General features: G+C 40.7%; 1 protein-coding gene across 1 annotated transcript; it reads left to right on the top strand.

Annotated features, from left to right (window-relative positions):
• Positions 1 to 200: 200 nt before the first annotated feature.
• On the top strand, positions 201 to 2484 carry Osi6 (Osiris 6). The gene is made up of 2 exons (XM_017125481.2): positions 201 to 456; positions 1131 to 2484. The coding sequence occupies exons 1-2, from the start codon at positions 235 to 237 to the stop codon at positions 1848 to 1850; spliced, it is 942 nt and encodes a 313-aa protein (XP_016980970.1). The 5' UTR covers positions 201 to 234; the 3' UTR covers positions 1851 to 2484.
• Positions 2485 to 18188: the final 15704 nt, after the last annotated feature.

Here is an 18188-nt window from a genome sequence, read left to right as displayed (position 1 = left end):
CGGCGAGAAAGAGAGGGCTGCCCGTCTGCGCAGAGCGGCAGAAAGAGCGCGCAGACACGTGTGGAAGAGGGCTCTTCGGCGACCCTAGCTGTATGTGTGGGCTCTGGCACGGCACTGGCGCTTTTTACATAATTTTACGTTATGCCGCTGCAGAGGCGACCGCTACGTTGGAAACTCTTTAAAAACAGCCTGACAGCGGCGAAAAGTTATCAAACCGCAGCTTGTTCCATTCGAATGAACACACCAGTGATTTCGGTGGTGCCCAAGGAATTCAGTCTCAGAAATCACCAATCCACTAACCCAGCCACCAGCATGAAGTTCTTCGTTGCCACCGCCTGCATCCTGCTCCTGGCAGCAGGCATCTCCGCCGATCCCGTCAAGGCCGCTTCCGAGGAGCAGTCCGGGGCCTTCGCCAAGTGCCTCGAGACCGACTCCATCTCGTGCCTGCAGCTCACGGTACGGATTAACTAGACCTCAAGGATTACACACCCCGATTTACAAAAAAAAAGAAAAAAAAACAATCCCAAGCAAGAACATTTGCAAAAGTGGCTAACCAGTGAAAGTGAAACCAATAATCACATTGACCAGTTATCAAGTGCCAAGCCCTTGTTATCCAAAGGATAATACTAAAGTGAAAGTGCCAAAGTTTGTTTTCACGACTTCCTGTCGAGCTAAAAGTATTTAATAGTCTGAAACGTTAAATATTTAAACCATTTCATAATTACCAGATAAATAGAAAATATCTGACAGGAAGATGTGAAAAGCAGCTTTTACACTCATACCTAAGATACTTAGTGCCTGTAACATTTGCAAGCTGCGCTCAGCACTTTATCTTAACGGTTTCTGGTTGTCAACAAGCCATAACAAACTCTTGTGTCTTAAAGGGATAAAAATTGATTTTCCTCACCTTAAGTGATCATTTCAACTTGATTGTCAACAGCTACTTCTAAGCTGATTTCATTTATTGGATCTACACCTACTACTTCATTTGCTAGCCAATTTACTTTTTCCACTTGTCAAGAGACCAATAAGAAGGACCCTCCATCAGACATTGACTTTAATAACTTTAGCTGAACTTCCCCACCTTAACCTTAACCCGCTAATTCGCATCACTTCTTCCTACTCCACAGCTCTTCCGCAAGGCCAAGTCTGTCTTCGATAACCCCCAGATCGAGATCTTCGGCGGCGTTTCCCTGGTGAAGGCCAACGAAGGACGTCAGGGCAAGTCCCTGGACAACTCCCTCGCCGTTGAGGCCGCTCCCAGCGTGGAGGCCCGCACCGCCGAGATGGGCAACTACTTCATGGACAACGCCAAGAGCTTCTTCGCCGAGCGCTCCCTGAACTTCAACTTCGCCAACGCCGCTCGCAGCGTGGCCCGCGCCATTCCCGATGACATCAAGGCCGATCTCCGCGAGCTGGTCGTTGAGTCCCGTACCCGCAAGAAGAAGCTGCTGAAGAAGTTCCTGCCCATCCTGCTGGGAGTCGGTGCCAAGATCGCTGTCCTGGGCGTTGGCTCCATCTTCGGCCTGCTCTTCCTGGCCAAGAAGGCTTTGGTTGTGTCAGTGATCGCCTTCTTCCTGGCTCTGGCCGCTGGTGCCTCCAGCGGATTGGGTCGCATCGGTGGTTCCGGAGGCGGCGGCGGTCTGCTCGGCGGTCTGGGCGGTCTGTTCGGCGGCAAGAACTCCGGCGGATCGTCGGCTGCCAGCACCGGTGGATGGTCCTCGGGCGGTGGCTCCTCCAACGCCGGCTGGTCCTCGGGCAGCAGCTCCGGCTGGGACACCCATGGAGCCTACAGCTCGCCCGTGGCCCAGACCATCGCCTACCAGGGCTACAAGCAGGCCCGCCGGTAAACCATTGGCCACGAGCTAATTCAACCGAAGGACGAAGGCCAAGGAGAGAGAGAAATCAATCGCTAAAAATGATGACCTATATTTATATTTATTTATAAATTATTTATTTTAATTTATTACTTGAACGAGAACGAGTACGAGACGAACAAAAGTGCCTTCCATTAGACAAAAAAAAAACAACAATCACTAAATAACAAGACACTCCCAAACACACCACCTTTCATCAACGACCGCCAATAACCTCCACCAAGGAATCTTCACTACTTTCCACACTCCTCTACACTCTCCACACTATATCTTAATTTCATGGCTGCACCTTTGATTTATGGACTGCAAATGTTTGCCACTAGTCGCTTCCATCAGTCAAAGCCAGTCGCCTCGCCCATTTAACTGTATCTATCCCTCATCTATTTTCATCTATCTCTATGCTATGTCTACCTCTATCTGTACCTGTACCTCTACCATCTATCTATCTATCTGTCTATCTATCTATCTATCTATCTGTCGATCTATCTATCTATCTGTCTATCTATATCTGTCTGTCTATCTGGGCTTTCCCACTTTACCGCCCGGGAAAACCCAACCAAATGCTGCTAAATCAAAGAATCAAATAATAATTCAAACATGAAAAATACTTAACAACCACGACTCTCTTTTCTCATCTGCGCACAATTTCCCTTTCGATTTGCATACGCAACTCGGCTCAACAGCCCTCGACCGCATCACTCATACGCCGCGTTGTCTGGCCAAGCAATTTGCATCTGCCTGGCGCAACTTTCATTTCACTTCTGCCCAGCTCATTCTTTCTGCTATCAGCCCCAAAAAATCGAACTCTTTAAGTGTTTTCTAAAATTTCACCCACTTGTTTCACATCCACTGCTTCTGGGTAATCTCCATTTTCACTGCACTTTCTTCTGCCGTCTGCCAGAATAACAATAACGAACAAAGGCAATTTGCTAAAAATAAAACAAACATTTAGCTACGCGCATTTCGGCTCATTCAAGGCGGGGCCGCACTGTATTGTACTTTAATACTTCCCCACCTGCCAGAGGCCCATTGTTGAGCGACGCTTAGCACCTTTTGGCCCAAAGAAAGTTGTAAGCGCCGTCGAAATGGGCCCGGCTCAATTGAGCCTAAGTAACTGAACACTGCAGTTGCCGGTTGGCAAAACGGCGCTTTACAGCCGCTGATGAGTGCTTTACTTATGAATATGACCCAGTTCGCCGGGCCCAAGTCAGTCGATTTGGAAGCTAACTCTTGGCTCTTTGCCGTTGGATGCTGTGCCCATTGACTGACTCTTGGCTTTCTTCGGGCACTAATACGTCAGCAATTAATGTGTCGCCGACTGTCTTTTAAGCACTTTTCTATGCTCATTGGGGCCGGTTGTTCGGCGAGTTGTTGTTTGATTTGTTAGCATCCGAAGTTCTGCGTCTGCCGCCGTTTATAACTCTACTTCGAGTCAAAATCGTGGGCTCGCGCACTCGCACACATCTCTGTTCACTCTTCTTTTTAGGTTGTTTGCTAAGTGAAATTTCTAAGTAGTTTCCCATTGACGGTGTCACGCTTTAAATCAATAGCTATTGTCCAGACGCACTCTTATGAACCCGCCAAGTCATTCCCAATGACGGAGGGGACAGTCAAAACTGACATTTCAGAGACAGCGAAAACATAGTCATTCCCGAACACAATCGTGTCACAAATGAGCTGCTGCTTAGAAAAAGGGAAAGTGCCTGGAGTTTCTAAGGGAGACCATACAGAAAATGAAACCACTGATCAGGGATTTGTCATATTAATCAATTTAATTCTGAGGTTAATTTTTTCATTTCTTAGTTGTCAAGCTCTTTGGTTTTTTGGGTACTTAACCATCAGCAGAATTTTGAATTTATTGTTATTTTAATATCTTTTTTTCTACTTCATTTGTCTTATTTGTCCTATTTCAAAAAATGTTTAACCTTTCTTTGTAAAGGACGTCTTACATGTTTTACATGACATGTTAAAAAAAGACGGAACCCAAATTTTAAAAAACTGTGCCACTTACGGAATGATCTACTTGAAATTCTATTTACTAACTTTGTTAATAAATCACTGCAACGCGGTGAAGCAGACATTTCCGACCCTATAGAGTATATATATATTCTTGATCAACATCACCAGGAGAGTCGATCTAGCCATGTCCTTCCGTCCGCCCGATTCTACGCAAACTAGTCCACAGTTTTAAAGCTATCTGCTTGAAACTTTCCTAAAAGTTGTCTTTCAATTGCAGTTAAAACAAGAGAGAACGCTATAGTCGGGTGCCCCGACTATCAGATACCCGTTACTCAGGTAAAGGGAGTGCGAGGGAGATGGAGATAGAAACTTTGATCACGCATAACTTTTGAACGAATGGTCCGATTTGAAAAATTTCTTCTACATTTCGATAGGTATTGATAAACACAATAAAACTGCATTTTTACTTTTCCAAAATATTTAAATTTTTAAAATCGTATATAAGCGATTGTGGGCGTTAAAGGGGGCGTGGCACCTTTTTGAAACAAACTTGCGCTGCGTAGGAACTCCTAGAATCTGCATGCAAAATGTCAATCTTCTAGCTTTTATAGTTTCCGAGATCTCAGCGTTCATACGGACAGACAGACGGACAGACAGACGGACAGACGGACATGGCTAGATCGACTCGGCTAGTGATCCTGATCAAGAATATATATACTTTATAGGGTCGGAAACGCTTCCTTCTAGCTGTTACATACTTTTGCACGAATACAATATACCCTTTTACTCTACGAGTAACGGGTATAAAAAAAGTCGGAACGACTATATCATACTATATAGCTCCCATAGTAACAATCGGAAAAAATTTTTTTTTAATTATAACTTTGTTATTTTTAATTTTTTGTTTGCTCTTTGTGATATTTATGGAACTACTATGGAATTTCGGTTTTTATTAAAATAAGATCGGACATCTATATCATATAGTTCCCATAGGAAAATCGAAAAATGAAAAAAATAAGATAAAATAATTATTTTATTTTTCTGTTTTTTGTTTATTAAATTATTCCTTTAAGATATAGTAATTATTTATTTTAAATCCAGCCCAAAATCGACATAGCTTCATTGTTTTTAGTAATAAAGGCATAGAAATTTTCCTCTTTTCAAAAAAGGTAACAAGTTAGAAGCCAGTAACTACAGAGGTATTTCTAAGTTGTCAGCTATTCCTAAGCCAGAGGAGTGCTTGGATTTATTAAAAGGTGGTCAAAAGAATTCGATGATCCTTATTTGACTAAAACTTTATTTATTTCGCTAGTCCGTCCGATTCTGGAGTATAGGTCTCCCGTCTGGAGTCCACAATACGGAATACATATTGGTCGTATTGAATCTGTACAAAAAAACGTCCTTCTTTTTGCTTTACGGCGCCTAAACTGGGATGCAAATCTTATCTTACCTTCTTATTCTAGTAGACTTCTTTTGATTAATTTACCATCCCTAGCCAACCGTAGAACGATGCTTGGTACTATCTTTATTTATAACCTTATACATGGTGATATTGACTGCCCCGACTTGTTAAGTCGGCTAAACTTTTCTGTGCCAAGTAGATTAACTAGAAATTATATTCCCCTAATTTTAAATCATTGTAGATCTAACTATGCCTTGCATGAGCCTTTCAGAGTATTATGTTCTGACTATAATAGACTTTTTCCTGTAATATCAAATCTTGACTCTCTGCCGCTCCTAAAACGATTAATACTTGCTTCATTGGCACAAGATTGATCTAACTATTACTTTTTTCCCCGGACCTTTACCTTTATTTTCCTATCTCGCGTCTATCCTATCGCGAATCGTGCCGTACGATACACGGCTGCGCCCCTCGGTCGGTTGGGCGGGTAAGTGGGCCGTGGGACTCCGCGCGAAAAAAAAAAAAAAAAAAAAAAAATCGAAATGCTTTGTAATAAGTGCAAGGGTATACATATAAACTACGGCTTGCTGAATAATTATTGTGAATAATTACAAGCATTTCTCTGCCACGTCTCTACAGAATTTCATTATTATTGGGAGTTAGAGTGTGCCTGGCCTAAATAGCTTCAGTTATCTAGCTTTTAAAGTTTTCGAATTCCGGCTCTGTCGGGCAGCTAGAACGACTTATCTAGATCGACTCGGACCTAGTAGGACATTCATAAATCTATGTATGTCGATTTTTATACCCTTGCAGAGGGTATTATAATTTTGGTCAAAAGTGTGCAACGCAGTGAAGGAGACATCTCCGACCCTATAAAGTATATATATTCTTGATCAGGATCACCTCCTGAGTTGATATAGCCATGTCCCTCTGTCCGTCTGTCCGTATGTCTGTTTCTACGGAAACTAGTCTCTCAGTTTTAAAGCTATCGAGTTGAAACTTTGCACACACCCTTCTTTCCTTTGCACGCAGTATATATGTCGGAACGGCCGGGATCGGCCGACTATATCCTATGACTGCCATATAACTGATTGATCGGAATTGCCATAACTTTGGTGTTTGTAAAGTTAGGGAGCTGGGATTTCCTATGGGTTTTATATTTGGCCAATCAATCCGACCTACCAAATTTCATAAGGATCGGCCGACTATATCCTATAGCTGCCATATAACTGATTGATCGGAAATGCCATAACTTTGGTGTTTGCAAAGCTAGGAAGCTGGGATTTCCTATGGGTTTTATATTTGACCAATCATTTCGACCTATCAAATTTCATATGGATCGGCCGACTATATCCTGTAGCTGCCATATAACTGAACGATTGGAAATGCCATAACTTTGGTGTTTTTATACCCTTGCAGAGGGTATTATAATTTTGGTCAAAAGTGTGCAACGCAGTGAAGGAGACATCTCCGACCCTATAAAGTATATATATTCTTGATCAGGATCACCTCCTGAGTTGATATAGCCATGTCCGTCTGTCCGTCTGTCTGTCCGTCTGTCTGTCCGTCTGTCTGTCCGTCTGTCCGTCTGTCTGTTTCTACGCAAACTAGTCTCTCAGTTTTAAAGCTATCGAACTGAAACTTTGCAACGCAGTGAAGGAGACATCTCCGACCCTATAAAGTATATATATTCTTGATCAGGATCACCTCCTGAGTTGATATAGCCATGTCCGTCTGTCCGTCTGTCTGTCCGTCTGTCTGTCCGTCTGTCTGTCCGTCTGTCTGTTTCTACGCAAACTAGTCTCTCAGTTTTAAAGCTGTCGAACTGAAACTTTGCACACACCCTTCTTTCCTTTGCACGCAGTATATAAGTCGGAACGGACGGGATCGGCCGACTATATCCTATAGCTGCCATATAACTGATTGATCGGAAATGCCATAACTTTGGTGTTTGTAAAGTTAGGAAGCTGGGACTTCCTATGGGTTTTATATTTGGCCAATCAATCCGACCTACCAAATTTCATAAGGATCGGCCGACTATATCCTTTAGCTGCCATATAACTGATTGATCGGAAATGTCATAACTTTGGTGTTTGTTAAGTTAGGAAGTTGGGATTTTCTATGGGCTTTATTTTTGGCCAATCAATCCGACCTATCAAATTTCATAAGGATCGGCCGACTATATCCTATAGCTGCTATATAACTGAACGATTGGAAATGCCATAACTTTGGTGTTTTTAAAGTAAGAAAGTTGTGATTTTTATGAGTATTAAGAATGCATTATATGAATAATTTTGGAGAATATAATTTACAGAGTATTCTGCAAGGGTATATCAACTTCGGCTTCGCCCGAAGTTAGCTTTCCTTTCTTGTTAAAGTTAGGAAGGTGGGATTTTTTATGAGTATTAAGAATGCATCATATGAATAATTTTGGAGAATAATTTACAGAGTATTCTGCAAGGGTATATCAACTTCGGCTCCGCCCAAAGTTAGCTTTCCTTTCTTGTTTAAACTTTCTATCGTTCCCATAGCAGCTATATAATATAGTCGCCCAATTTTTATAAAACTAAAACCGTATTACTGATATTGCTACAAATGACTGTATTGGATTTTCATTTAGATTGCACATTAAAAGCGTACAAAAGAAATTTGTTGACCCCTGGAAATGCCCATATAAAATAAAAAAGAAATGAAACTTTTCCGGCGTTAAATTATTACAAATTTGAGTGGGATGATTACTCATAGATTACATCGAATCGAACTAATATAAGTTAATATGAGATAACGTATTATTTTGTAAACAATATACAGATGGTTGATTAATCTTAGTAGTCTTAGTATTGTATTCGTTGGAAATTAATTAACACGTAGAAGGCACCGTTTGCGAACCTATAAAGTAAATATTTTCGACTGCCTGTTCGTCCGTATTAACGTCGAGATCCCCGAAACTACGAGAGATTTTGAATTTAGCATGGAGATTTTATGGTTTCTTTAGCTGCGCAAGTTTATTTTAAAATGTGTGTATCTTAATATCCAGGCACTCGACTATAGCGTTTCTCCATGCTTTAAAGATGCATTCATAATTTTTTTTGTTGTCAATTGGTTTTTTTGAATGTTAAAACATTTGATTAAAAAGGACTATCTTAAAATTAAAATATAAAAATACTCCTAAAATGTTCCATGTCAAAGTACAATAAAAAAAGAGAATTAAAACGCGTATGTCGACTATCCCGTTTTGGTTTGGCTGTGTGGTTATAATTTTGTCTTTCACCTGCTCACTTAACTCAATAGTCTATATTTTATATTTCTTCCCTTCCAGATTTGAAGATGGGGGAATGTTAGAAGTCATATACAGTATACTTTTGCTACATTGATTTAAACTAAAATATACAAAATGGAGTTTTTTTTAAATTATTTGCATATTTTTAATCAGTGAAATTTACTTTTTTATAGACAAAAACCAAAAAGTGTTATTTTATCGAATGCGCAGCTTTTTTTAAGTTCACTTTAAAACTGACAAGTATCTCGGCTTAGATCGTCTGCTTTCTCTTAAGACTTAGACTTAAAAGCTGCGATCGAAAGCCTTTCAAAATTGTACTAAAAGCTTGCTGAAGAAAGTGCGGAAAGATGGCTTTCTTTCCCAAGTCTTGAACCAACATTTGGCTAAGTACAACCAGCTCTCGACATTATCGATAAATTTCTCCGAATGGTAAATTTTATATTTTCGAATTTTGCCGAGGGACATCCACAAAAATTAAACAGAATAATAAAACACATAAACAAAACCATGAAACATTTTGCTGTTATGAGAGCTTAGCCACAACTATATGTTGTTCTTAATTAAAAATACATTTTATTTACTTTTTTGGCACATCTACAAAAAAAGAGAAAAACAAAGTTATTTGCCAGGCAAAATATCAAATACTGCACACACAGAAAACAACCAGACATGCTGTGGCGAGTTTTTCGTTATTTTTTAATTCACCGACAGGTGCCTTTGTCAGAGCCTTTTACGGTCTGAAAACCAGGTAAGCACTTGCCAGCGGTGCAGTGCAGTTGGTGGTCCATGTGGTCTAGTCCCAATCCAACTGCCCGTTCCCCGAGAGCTTTTCCGGTTTTGTGGTCGGCAGTTTGGCGGTTCAGCGGCTGGTTGGTGGTCCGGCGGTGTGGGTCAATGAACACTTTACGGATTTGGTTCCGAAGAGCGCTGCCCATTTCACCGCAACCGAGATTCGGGGACGGGATTCGGGCAGGCTGTCCAGGTTGGCCAGGTTAGCCAGGTGCAGTGTGTGAAAGTGTTGCAACTTGTAGTGGGCTGGCTGGTCGTGTTCATAATTCAGAGCGGCCAAGCCGGCTGACATTGAATAATACAATCGTTAAAGATTGGACGGTGAATCTGGGCCTGGGCCAAAAGGCAGTAAAAGTGTCATTTTCAAGTGGCATTTACAACTTTTCGCACAATGCCGCGGCCGATGTGTGAAAGTTGTCGGCCTGCCGCTTTATTGTCAACATATCAGCGAACGGGGGAACCAAACCCGTTTAATGGAGAGCCGCTCGTTTGGGCCAACAAAAGAACAAAACGCTGACAACGAAAGTGAAATGCTTCCTCGCTCGATCATATTTACGATAATGACAAATTTTCGTAATGAAACGAAATTGAAGTGCCTTGAAAGTGAAACCTGAGCATTTAATGCGGCCCTGGCCACGCCCCCATTTCTTTTTCAATTTCAATTTTTTCCCTAAGCTTTCGTTTTTTGTTCCGCGATCTTTTGGCTATTACACAACGCAGGCGTGGCGGGATATTTGCATTTCATGATTCGGCGATTTTTGGACCTCCAATATATATATAGTATATTGTAGAAGGGAGAGAAAGAGCCATGTCAAAGCCGAAACCAAATGGCAAGCCGCAACTAAAACTGATTTTGAAGTGGAAACTCTCACTTTTACGATTATTTTTCTTATGGCTTTCGGTCGTCATGATCTTCATCTTCATCATCTTTCTTCGGATTGTCTGCTCCATTGTTATTGTCTCTTCTGTCCCATAATGATTAGACTTTCAGCCGCTAGAAAAGCAGGCATAAAAGACAATTTTATGCTCACTTTTTGATGCTGATTGGCCAACCCCGATCGTGTCGCGACATTATATGTGAGCCTGTGATCTGGAGCAACACTAAATATCTCAATTAGTAGTTATTGTAGGGTTGGAAATCACCGGATGTAGGTCAGACCTTTCTCCACTTGGCCACTCGAGACCCAAATTAATTTCTCGGTCAACCGAGATGAGCTGCCATCGATATGGAGGTGGGACCCATTCGTCGAAGCCATCCCGACCCATGGCAGCTATTCATTCAGCAAAATATCTAGCCCAACCCTCTGACAATTAATTAAAGTCGGGTTGTTGTTCGGTTTTTTTTGGCTCTGGTCATGTCTGTGGCCGTGACAGACCATTGCCTGTGGCTGCCACGCGCTCAAAGTCCATGCCGAACTATTTTTATTTCGATACCGGTTGTAAGTTGCTGTTGTTGCACTCCCATCGACTCATTCGATTTTCAATTTCTAACATTTTTAAGGCTGCAGCCACACATAGAAAAAAGATTGCCTAAATTGATTGTAAGCTGTATAATAATTTTGATTAATTCGTTATCTACGGAATTTTGAAGGGCGCGAAAAATCGATTTATTCAAAGGAATAGTTGCTTATTAACTTACATTAGTGTTTTGGTTTTAAGACTCTAAGTCCTTAAATTTCTTTTTAAAAGTATAACAACATTTAAAAACTCAAAATTCATAATACATTTATTGAAAGAAGAGAGCATACAGTTATATAGTTCATTTATAAATCTTTATTAAAGAACATACATATAGGCCATAAAACATAAGAATTTTGATAATTTTCCAGGGACAAACAATTTGTTTTTCCGCCCTTTTATTTTAAAAAGACTAATGTATTTTTATACTGTTGCGTATTTAATTTGCAGGAGTTAGTATATTAATACTTTTAAAATTAAGTTGAATTGAATACGGTTTGTGGGCAAAAGCAATTAGAGCATTATTCTCAATAGTCTTTAAAAAATACGAGTTTTAAATAACGATTGGTTTCGGTCCCTTTTATTTAGATACTAAACTTAATTGGTAGAATCAAATTAAGATTGTGTGCAGAAAAGTAAATAGAGGTAAGCTTTAATATTAATATTATTGGACTTCCAAAATGTTTGAATGAAATGTGAATATATCGACCCAGAATAAAATTTATAATATTAATAATATATATATTTTCTTCCTCTGCATTTAAACGAGTCGAAGAAAGTGCCGGTGACTTTGGGTTCGGCTCTGCTCGACATTGCTGGTTTTTTTTTGCTCTTTTCTGTTGTTTTTTAGTGCTGGCCATATCCGTTTTTGGCTCGATTTATGCCTTGCGATAAAGATAAAGCGAAGCCACCGGGCAGACAAAGCGGGGCGACTCGCTCAGTTACATCGACGTATCGATGACGAGCATCGAATGCGATTGGGCAGCTGCGAGCGCCTTGGGTGAGGCGCAATATAAATCGGAAAGATTAAAAAAAGTCACAAGAAAAGAGTTTCACTTTCTCAAGAGTTTACAGTTACTCATGCATAAATATGGAAGCTTTTGGCCGGCAAAGTTAATGCTCTTTGGCCCGGCCACGAATGACAGCCGGCAGGAGAAGTGGCGAAAAGGAAATGGCTGCAGCCTGCAGGCCAATTTTGTGTCTTATAACCCACAACGAAATCTCTCAGATTGGGTCAGAAAAGAGCTCTCACTATAAAATTGCCGGATTGAATTTAACCGATTGTGGCTTTAGTAGCGTAGTGCCGTTCTGAAGAACTTTAAAAATAATTTGTAATATATTCTTGAAATCATTTATGAAGGTCGCAAAAGCATTAAAAATTGTGATTTTAAAAGCGAAATGATTTCTATAGTACTTCCAAAATCCATGGCTTTGACAAATACTTGGCATTTCCATTAAAATATGTACGATTCAAATTTTTCAACAACAAGTTATTTTTTCAGGTGAAATGAGTCCACTTTCTGTGTTTTTCACATTCAATTTAATATCTTCAATTTTTATTTCTGGGGATTATCCCAAAAATGCATATAAAAAACTGTTTGTGATTTTTTTGACACTGCCACATGTTTTAATTAACTTTCATCAACAAGAAATGATGGAAATGTGAAACAGCAAATGGAATATAAATATATTGGCATAAACGTATTCCATTGAAAATTGTTTAATCCAATTTAAATTTAATGAACAGGCATTTTAAATTTACAATTACAATTTCCCACCCATTTTAGCAATTGAATCAATCGAGCAGTTCATTTTGGCCGCCAAACACAACTAACAAAACTATGTCATTACACATGCACCTCCGTGTCCCGCGTTCATTCAGTTTCCCCATCTGAATGTCAACCGATGTCATTTGAATTTCAGGCACACACTTCTTAATGGACATGGACCGCAGTACAGGGTCGAAACGGCGAATGTGTGACATTGATAGAGCGTCGATTGGATGCAGCAGGTGCAGAAAAGAGTGTGGACGAGCTTTTACCACATCCGCCGCACTGGACACATTATGATTAATGGCCCGGCGGAAAGTATTGGCTTAGGTCAGGTGTGAAATTTTCCAGTGTCAGTGGCGGGCGCGAATCATAATCCATTAAGTGGCCCATGTCAAACCCTCGGAACAGGGGATCTTGCAAACGAATTTCTTTCGGCACACTAATTACACAGGCGGCAACGAGACAATGGCAGTAACAATAAGCCATAAGCAATAACAATGGCAATGGCGATGGCAAACAAACGTGGACAAAGTGTAATTTCGGACCTTGGACCAACAGCTGTCCAACTCTAATGGGATTTTTCGAACATTTCGGAGGGGTGCAGGTTCAATTCGCATTCGCACTTGTGGCCATGGACATAAATACTCGTACGGAGAGTGAGTTTGGTGGCCGTAGCAAAAAACTTTCACTCAAGTTGTTTTCAACTGGCTGTGGTTCAGGTTGTTGTTGCTCCTGCCAAAAAGCATGCACATTTCATTATTAATATCGTCATCGCATAAGCTGCGCCGCAGTCGTGACGAAAAGCCATCAAGTGGACTGGACATTGACACTTGACTCAGAGCTCAGAGCTCAGCACTCATCACTCGGCAAACTGTTGCCCAGTACTTTCATCTGGCAAATATATATGTTTCTGTGTGGGTTTTCAAGAGCAATAGGCCTTAATTATCGATTTTAATTGGCCATATCGCACTTGGCCAGGCACTCCAGTTTGCTTCACTGAGTTGGGCGCCAGTTTGCTCCACTCCGTTGGGCGCCACTTTAGTGCTTTTGTGGTGGAAGTAGCAGGTCAACCGGAAATACCGTTTTATCAATCGGTTCGAAGCCGACCCAAAGGGACTTTGATTTGGCTTTAACTCCAGCGTGTCATTATCATCATCATCAGGCCTCTTGGTAGTTTCTGACCGAAATACCATTGAAAGCAAAAGAAGAAAGTTTCTCAATGCCAGCGCACACACATTGTCTTCTTTATTCACTTGCCAGCATTTCCTCCGCATTCATTGCGAACCAGTTGGTTATGCGCCTTTTTATTTGCCTTAATTTAATTAACAGCGTCGTTTTGAGCAGCCATAAAAAAGAGTGGTAGTGGTAGAAGAAACAAAAGCGGTACAAGAATGATCATCAGCGCAATGATCATACGCCGGTCACAGAAGTTTCACTTTAAAGAATGCAATGATCGCATCATACGATCGGTTGCTTCGATCGCAAAGGTTGCCCCTGGGGCAACGAAATCGTTGCATTATTTATGCCGCAAAGTGGGGCACAGCATCCACATCCACGTCCACGTCCACCAACAAGGGCGTTACTACTTTTTCTGCTGCGGCAGCAACTGCGTGAAAGTTGCGGAAGCTGGAAGTTTGGGGGCACCGAAAAAGCAAGTTTAAAACACAAAATATATCCTCGAAGAAAAAGCGAAAGGGCTTGGGGACGGACACACGTGCGCCGCCACAGATCGGGTAATAAAATGCAATTTCGGCAAGTTTCTCAGGCAAGGAGAAGAAACCCTTTCTCTTTCGAAAGAAAGCAATGGCGTTGCCCTGTTTGTCGTATGTGATTTTTTGTACAAATTTCAGCGCACAACTGCACTCCAGGGCCATAAAAGTTTTTCACACGTTATATAACTTTTACCGCCGTCGGTGACTCCTGCTTTCCTTGCACCACATTGTGACATCATTTGCTTACACTTTGGCATCAATTATTCAATAAAAGCGGCATTTAACGGCAAAGAAATTACATAAAAAGGAAAAGAAAAACAAACGCTAATAAATTATTAAGTAAATGCTGCAATAAACAAGAAATGTAAAGATCACGAACCCCATCTACGCATTTCCGATACACTCTCTGTCATTCAGCAAAGTCTTATGATGTTTTTAAAGCGGAATATGATAAAATGGGATGATATTTTAGGTGGCTATTAATTTATTGCTATTGAGTCCGCTATCTACTGTTGAACAAATTTTGTACAATATTTCAGATGGAATTGTACCTATATTAAATACATTTGTATATGCTTTTTAAAATACTCAATGACACCACAAATAATAGGAATATATTTTACAAAATTTAAATCTTTTAAATTTAATTATTGTTTATTTATTATAAACAGTTGGATAAGAGACTTTTAATCAGGGAGAGACTTTTTAATCTCACCAATATAGTCGATATACCCGAAGCTTGGGTGTGAAAATGTCTCCGAGACATCCGTGCTCCGATTTCGCAATGGATGCCATCCACAGCGTCATCACGTCATGGAATTAGCCTTACCGTTTTGATTATGCTTGCCGAATTAGATAATTTCGAGTGTGAGCCATATCCATAAATGTTTTATTTTTGGCTTGTTTTTCGATTTTCGGTTTGCTAGATGCATATTAGCGCTCCACGGAAAGTGAAAGTGATGCGGCCGATCCGGAGTCCGAATCGTGCATTTATAATTTGTATCTCCAGCGGCGGTTGCCAGGTGGGCCTGCTCGGCGGTTATGCTAATGGGCGTGGCAGGTTTTTCAGCTAAATGATTACAGCACAGACCGCTAATTTGTGTCTGTCCGTCGGATCTGACCTTTCCCTGCGCCTCGGGGGCTGAGGCCGCAGTTCCCATGACAGGGCAGCCAAGCCAACTCCCTACAACTCCAGCTGACAGTGGGCCATTAAAGCAGTCATAAGTGAGTAAGAGTGAGCTTGCATCTCTCACTGCATTGGAGACGATGGAAGATCGGGCATTACGACTGTGTCGTAAACCTCATCCCGGGAAAATTCTCACCTTTGCACGGCAATAAACAGCTAAAAGAAAGTCAATTACCACTGTGTTTGAATGCTACCAGCAGTTGGAAAACCCTCATATCTAAGGAGTTTGTTAATTGTGTTTGTGTGAAAACTGCTTTGTTAATTAAAAATGTTAATATGCATAATAACCCGATGATTCACTTAGTCGTAGAAATGAAAAAGAAGTTTTAAAAGATATGATCAATTTAAAAAATGGTAAAGGTATGGCCAAAAATAATTATTTGTATATTAATTTAGTTTTATCCAGCAAACTAATTGGCTTGCCTAGAATAAAATGATAACAAAACAATCGAGAATTTAAGACTCAAATGAAGCTGGAGTTTTTACAGATTTTAAATCATTATTTTGCAAGAGCAACTAAGCTTTGCCAACTAAGGAATTAAAAACTTTTCTCATCTCTTAGGTCTTCAACTTTTTTGTTTTGAACTGGGCCAAAGAAATGACGCCCACTTGACTCTTTGTTGCTCTGCATGTTAAAAATGAAGATATTAAGTGGCAGTTGCAGTTTGTTTTGCGTTTTCACTCCGTGATTGACTGCAGTGCCATCGCTATTATCATTGGCATTGTGGGAGTTTGTTGCCATTTTTGTTGCGGTGTATGTCAACACCCACCCGACGGTAATGGTAATGGTAATGGCCATGGCAATGGGAATGGCAATTGGGAGTGCTAGGTCCGGCACTCACTTCGTCATCCGTTCAGTCGTTCATTCATGCAGTTTTTGAGCTTGTAAGTTTGTTAGCTTGCATTTTCCAGCTGCAGCGCTGCACGCGCCGCAGTGAATGTTGTTGTCTATGATGGAAAAGGAAAATTTAACCTGAACTTTCTTTTTTTGTGTACTGCTGCAGTGTCAGCCACAATGGCAACTGCGATATAAATAAAATATAAGTACATATATATGTTCATGCCCCGCTCCGCTCTGCTCTTTTCCACAGCCACAGATTTCGGCGTTTAAGGTCTGCAGCTGAAACCAGTTGAGCGGTTATGAGTTTTACTCTTAATTTTAACCAGACAAATGCAAAAGGTAACCTGTTGATATGGCCCGCCAAAACAATAGAACAAAAAGCGGTTCACAGGCCTTATCCAATCCCGATCCGATGCACTCTTGCTTTTGGCCTGAGAGACTGGCTCTTTGTGGTGGCCATTCATTTGGGCGGGGACTCGGATTCGAGGTCTGCGGGGCCGATGCAGTGAAAGTGTCGTTTCTCATGTCTTCTGCATGCCAGAAACTCCCAGCAACCAAGCGGGGAATATAAAAATTTAATTAAATGTCAAATAATTCAACATTCGGCTGCTGAGCAGATTTGCATCCCTACATGCACTGCTAAAACCTCAGTACAAAAATGGGAATTCAAAAACACGTTTTTCAAAAAAACAATTAAAACTTTCAATATTAAGTAGAAAAAATATTATTATTAATAAAAGGAGTAGAATTTTTTTTTATTAAAAAATAATTATTTTCTCTTTTATTTGACTCAAAATTGTTTAATAGCCAAATAGAAACAAAACCACTACACAGAAAGTGTTAGAATTTCTGTTCGAATTTTGAAAGTTTACTTCTTAATAACATTTAAAATTCGTTGATCACTTTCAGAAAATTTTAATCATTTTAAGAAAATTATTTTTAAAAAACGTTGTTACATTTTGAACATTATTTAATGATTTTGGATTCAAAATCACCTTCCTAAACTAAAATTGATGGATTTTGAATTAAAATCGATTATATTTTTAGCTCAGTGCTGAGGGATAACATAAGGATGATTTAGCGGCTATAAGAATATATCATCCGATTTACCCTTGTACAACATGATATTGATATTTTCCCTTGTTTGAGCTTTAAATTTGTAAAAGATGACCAAAATTTTCTGCGTTTTCTGCGTTGAATTTTTCTTTCCGTGAACTGCAGTCAAAGATTCACGCATTGCGTGGCGGTTCCCTGCCACCAGATGCATACGAAATTCGCTTTCACTGGGACAAGACGGTCTGAGCCGAGCTTTGGCTGATCTGGAAAAGCGTTTTCACACCGCTCAGCTGCCGCTGCTGGGGCCCAATTCATAAGCGCATTTTCATTGCATTTTCACACATTCATAACACTTTAATTAACTATTTTCAACACTTTCGTGGGGTCTGCGGCACTCGCATCCTGCTCGCGGTCATTTGCCGATATCCGATGCGAGCGATCCACTCGCATTTCGCCAAACTCTCTAGCCCGGGGATGCGATGATGACTTTCATTTGCCTGGGCTCCTGGTCACTGTCTATTTGCGTACTTTTACCTGTCCCAGCCAGTTAGTTAGTCACTCTAGCCAGTTACTTAGTTAGTTGGGGACAGCTGTGGGTCGCGCTACTGGTGTTTGCCCGTCGATAACTCAGCCTGCTGGACGCCACTGGTGTCTTTGGCCAGTTAGCCACGGCAGCTGTTTGTTTTGGCGGCATCTTACTTGACAACGCATAAAATTTGCACATCCATCGCGAAGAAGGGCAGACCCCGCATACCACACATTTCTCGCAGATGTATCCGCAACTTTCCCTTTTCTGAATGGGGTTATGATTATTATTATTGGCACTGTGACTGCCATTTGTTTCTGGCCGCTGACT

Source organism: Drosophila rhopaloa, unplaced genomic scaffold (genome assembly GCF_018152115.1).
Source record: "Drosophila rhopaloa isolate 14029-0021.01 unplaced genomic scaffold, ASM1815211v1 contig_155, whole genome shotgun sequence".
Lineage (NCBI taxonomy): Eukaryota > Metazoa > Arthropoda > Insecta > Diptera > Drosophilidae > Drosophila > Drosophila rhopaloa.
This window is presented reverse-complemented; position numbering and strand designations above follow the sequence as displayed.

What these genes read in the sequence shown, in the direction of transcription:
- Osi6 (XM_017125481.2), top strand. Translation starts at nt 235, where the DNA reads ATGAACACACCAGTGATTTCGGTGGTGCCCAAGGAATTCAGTCTCAGA. An exon ending in TCTCGTGCCTGCAGCTCACG is followed by an intron (nt 457 to 1,130) that starts GTACGGATTAAC and finishes CCTACTCCACAG; the next exon opens with CTCTTCCGCAAGGCCAAGTC.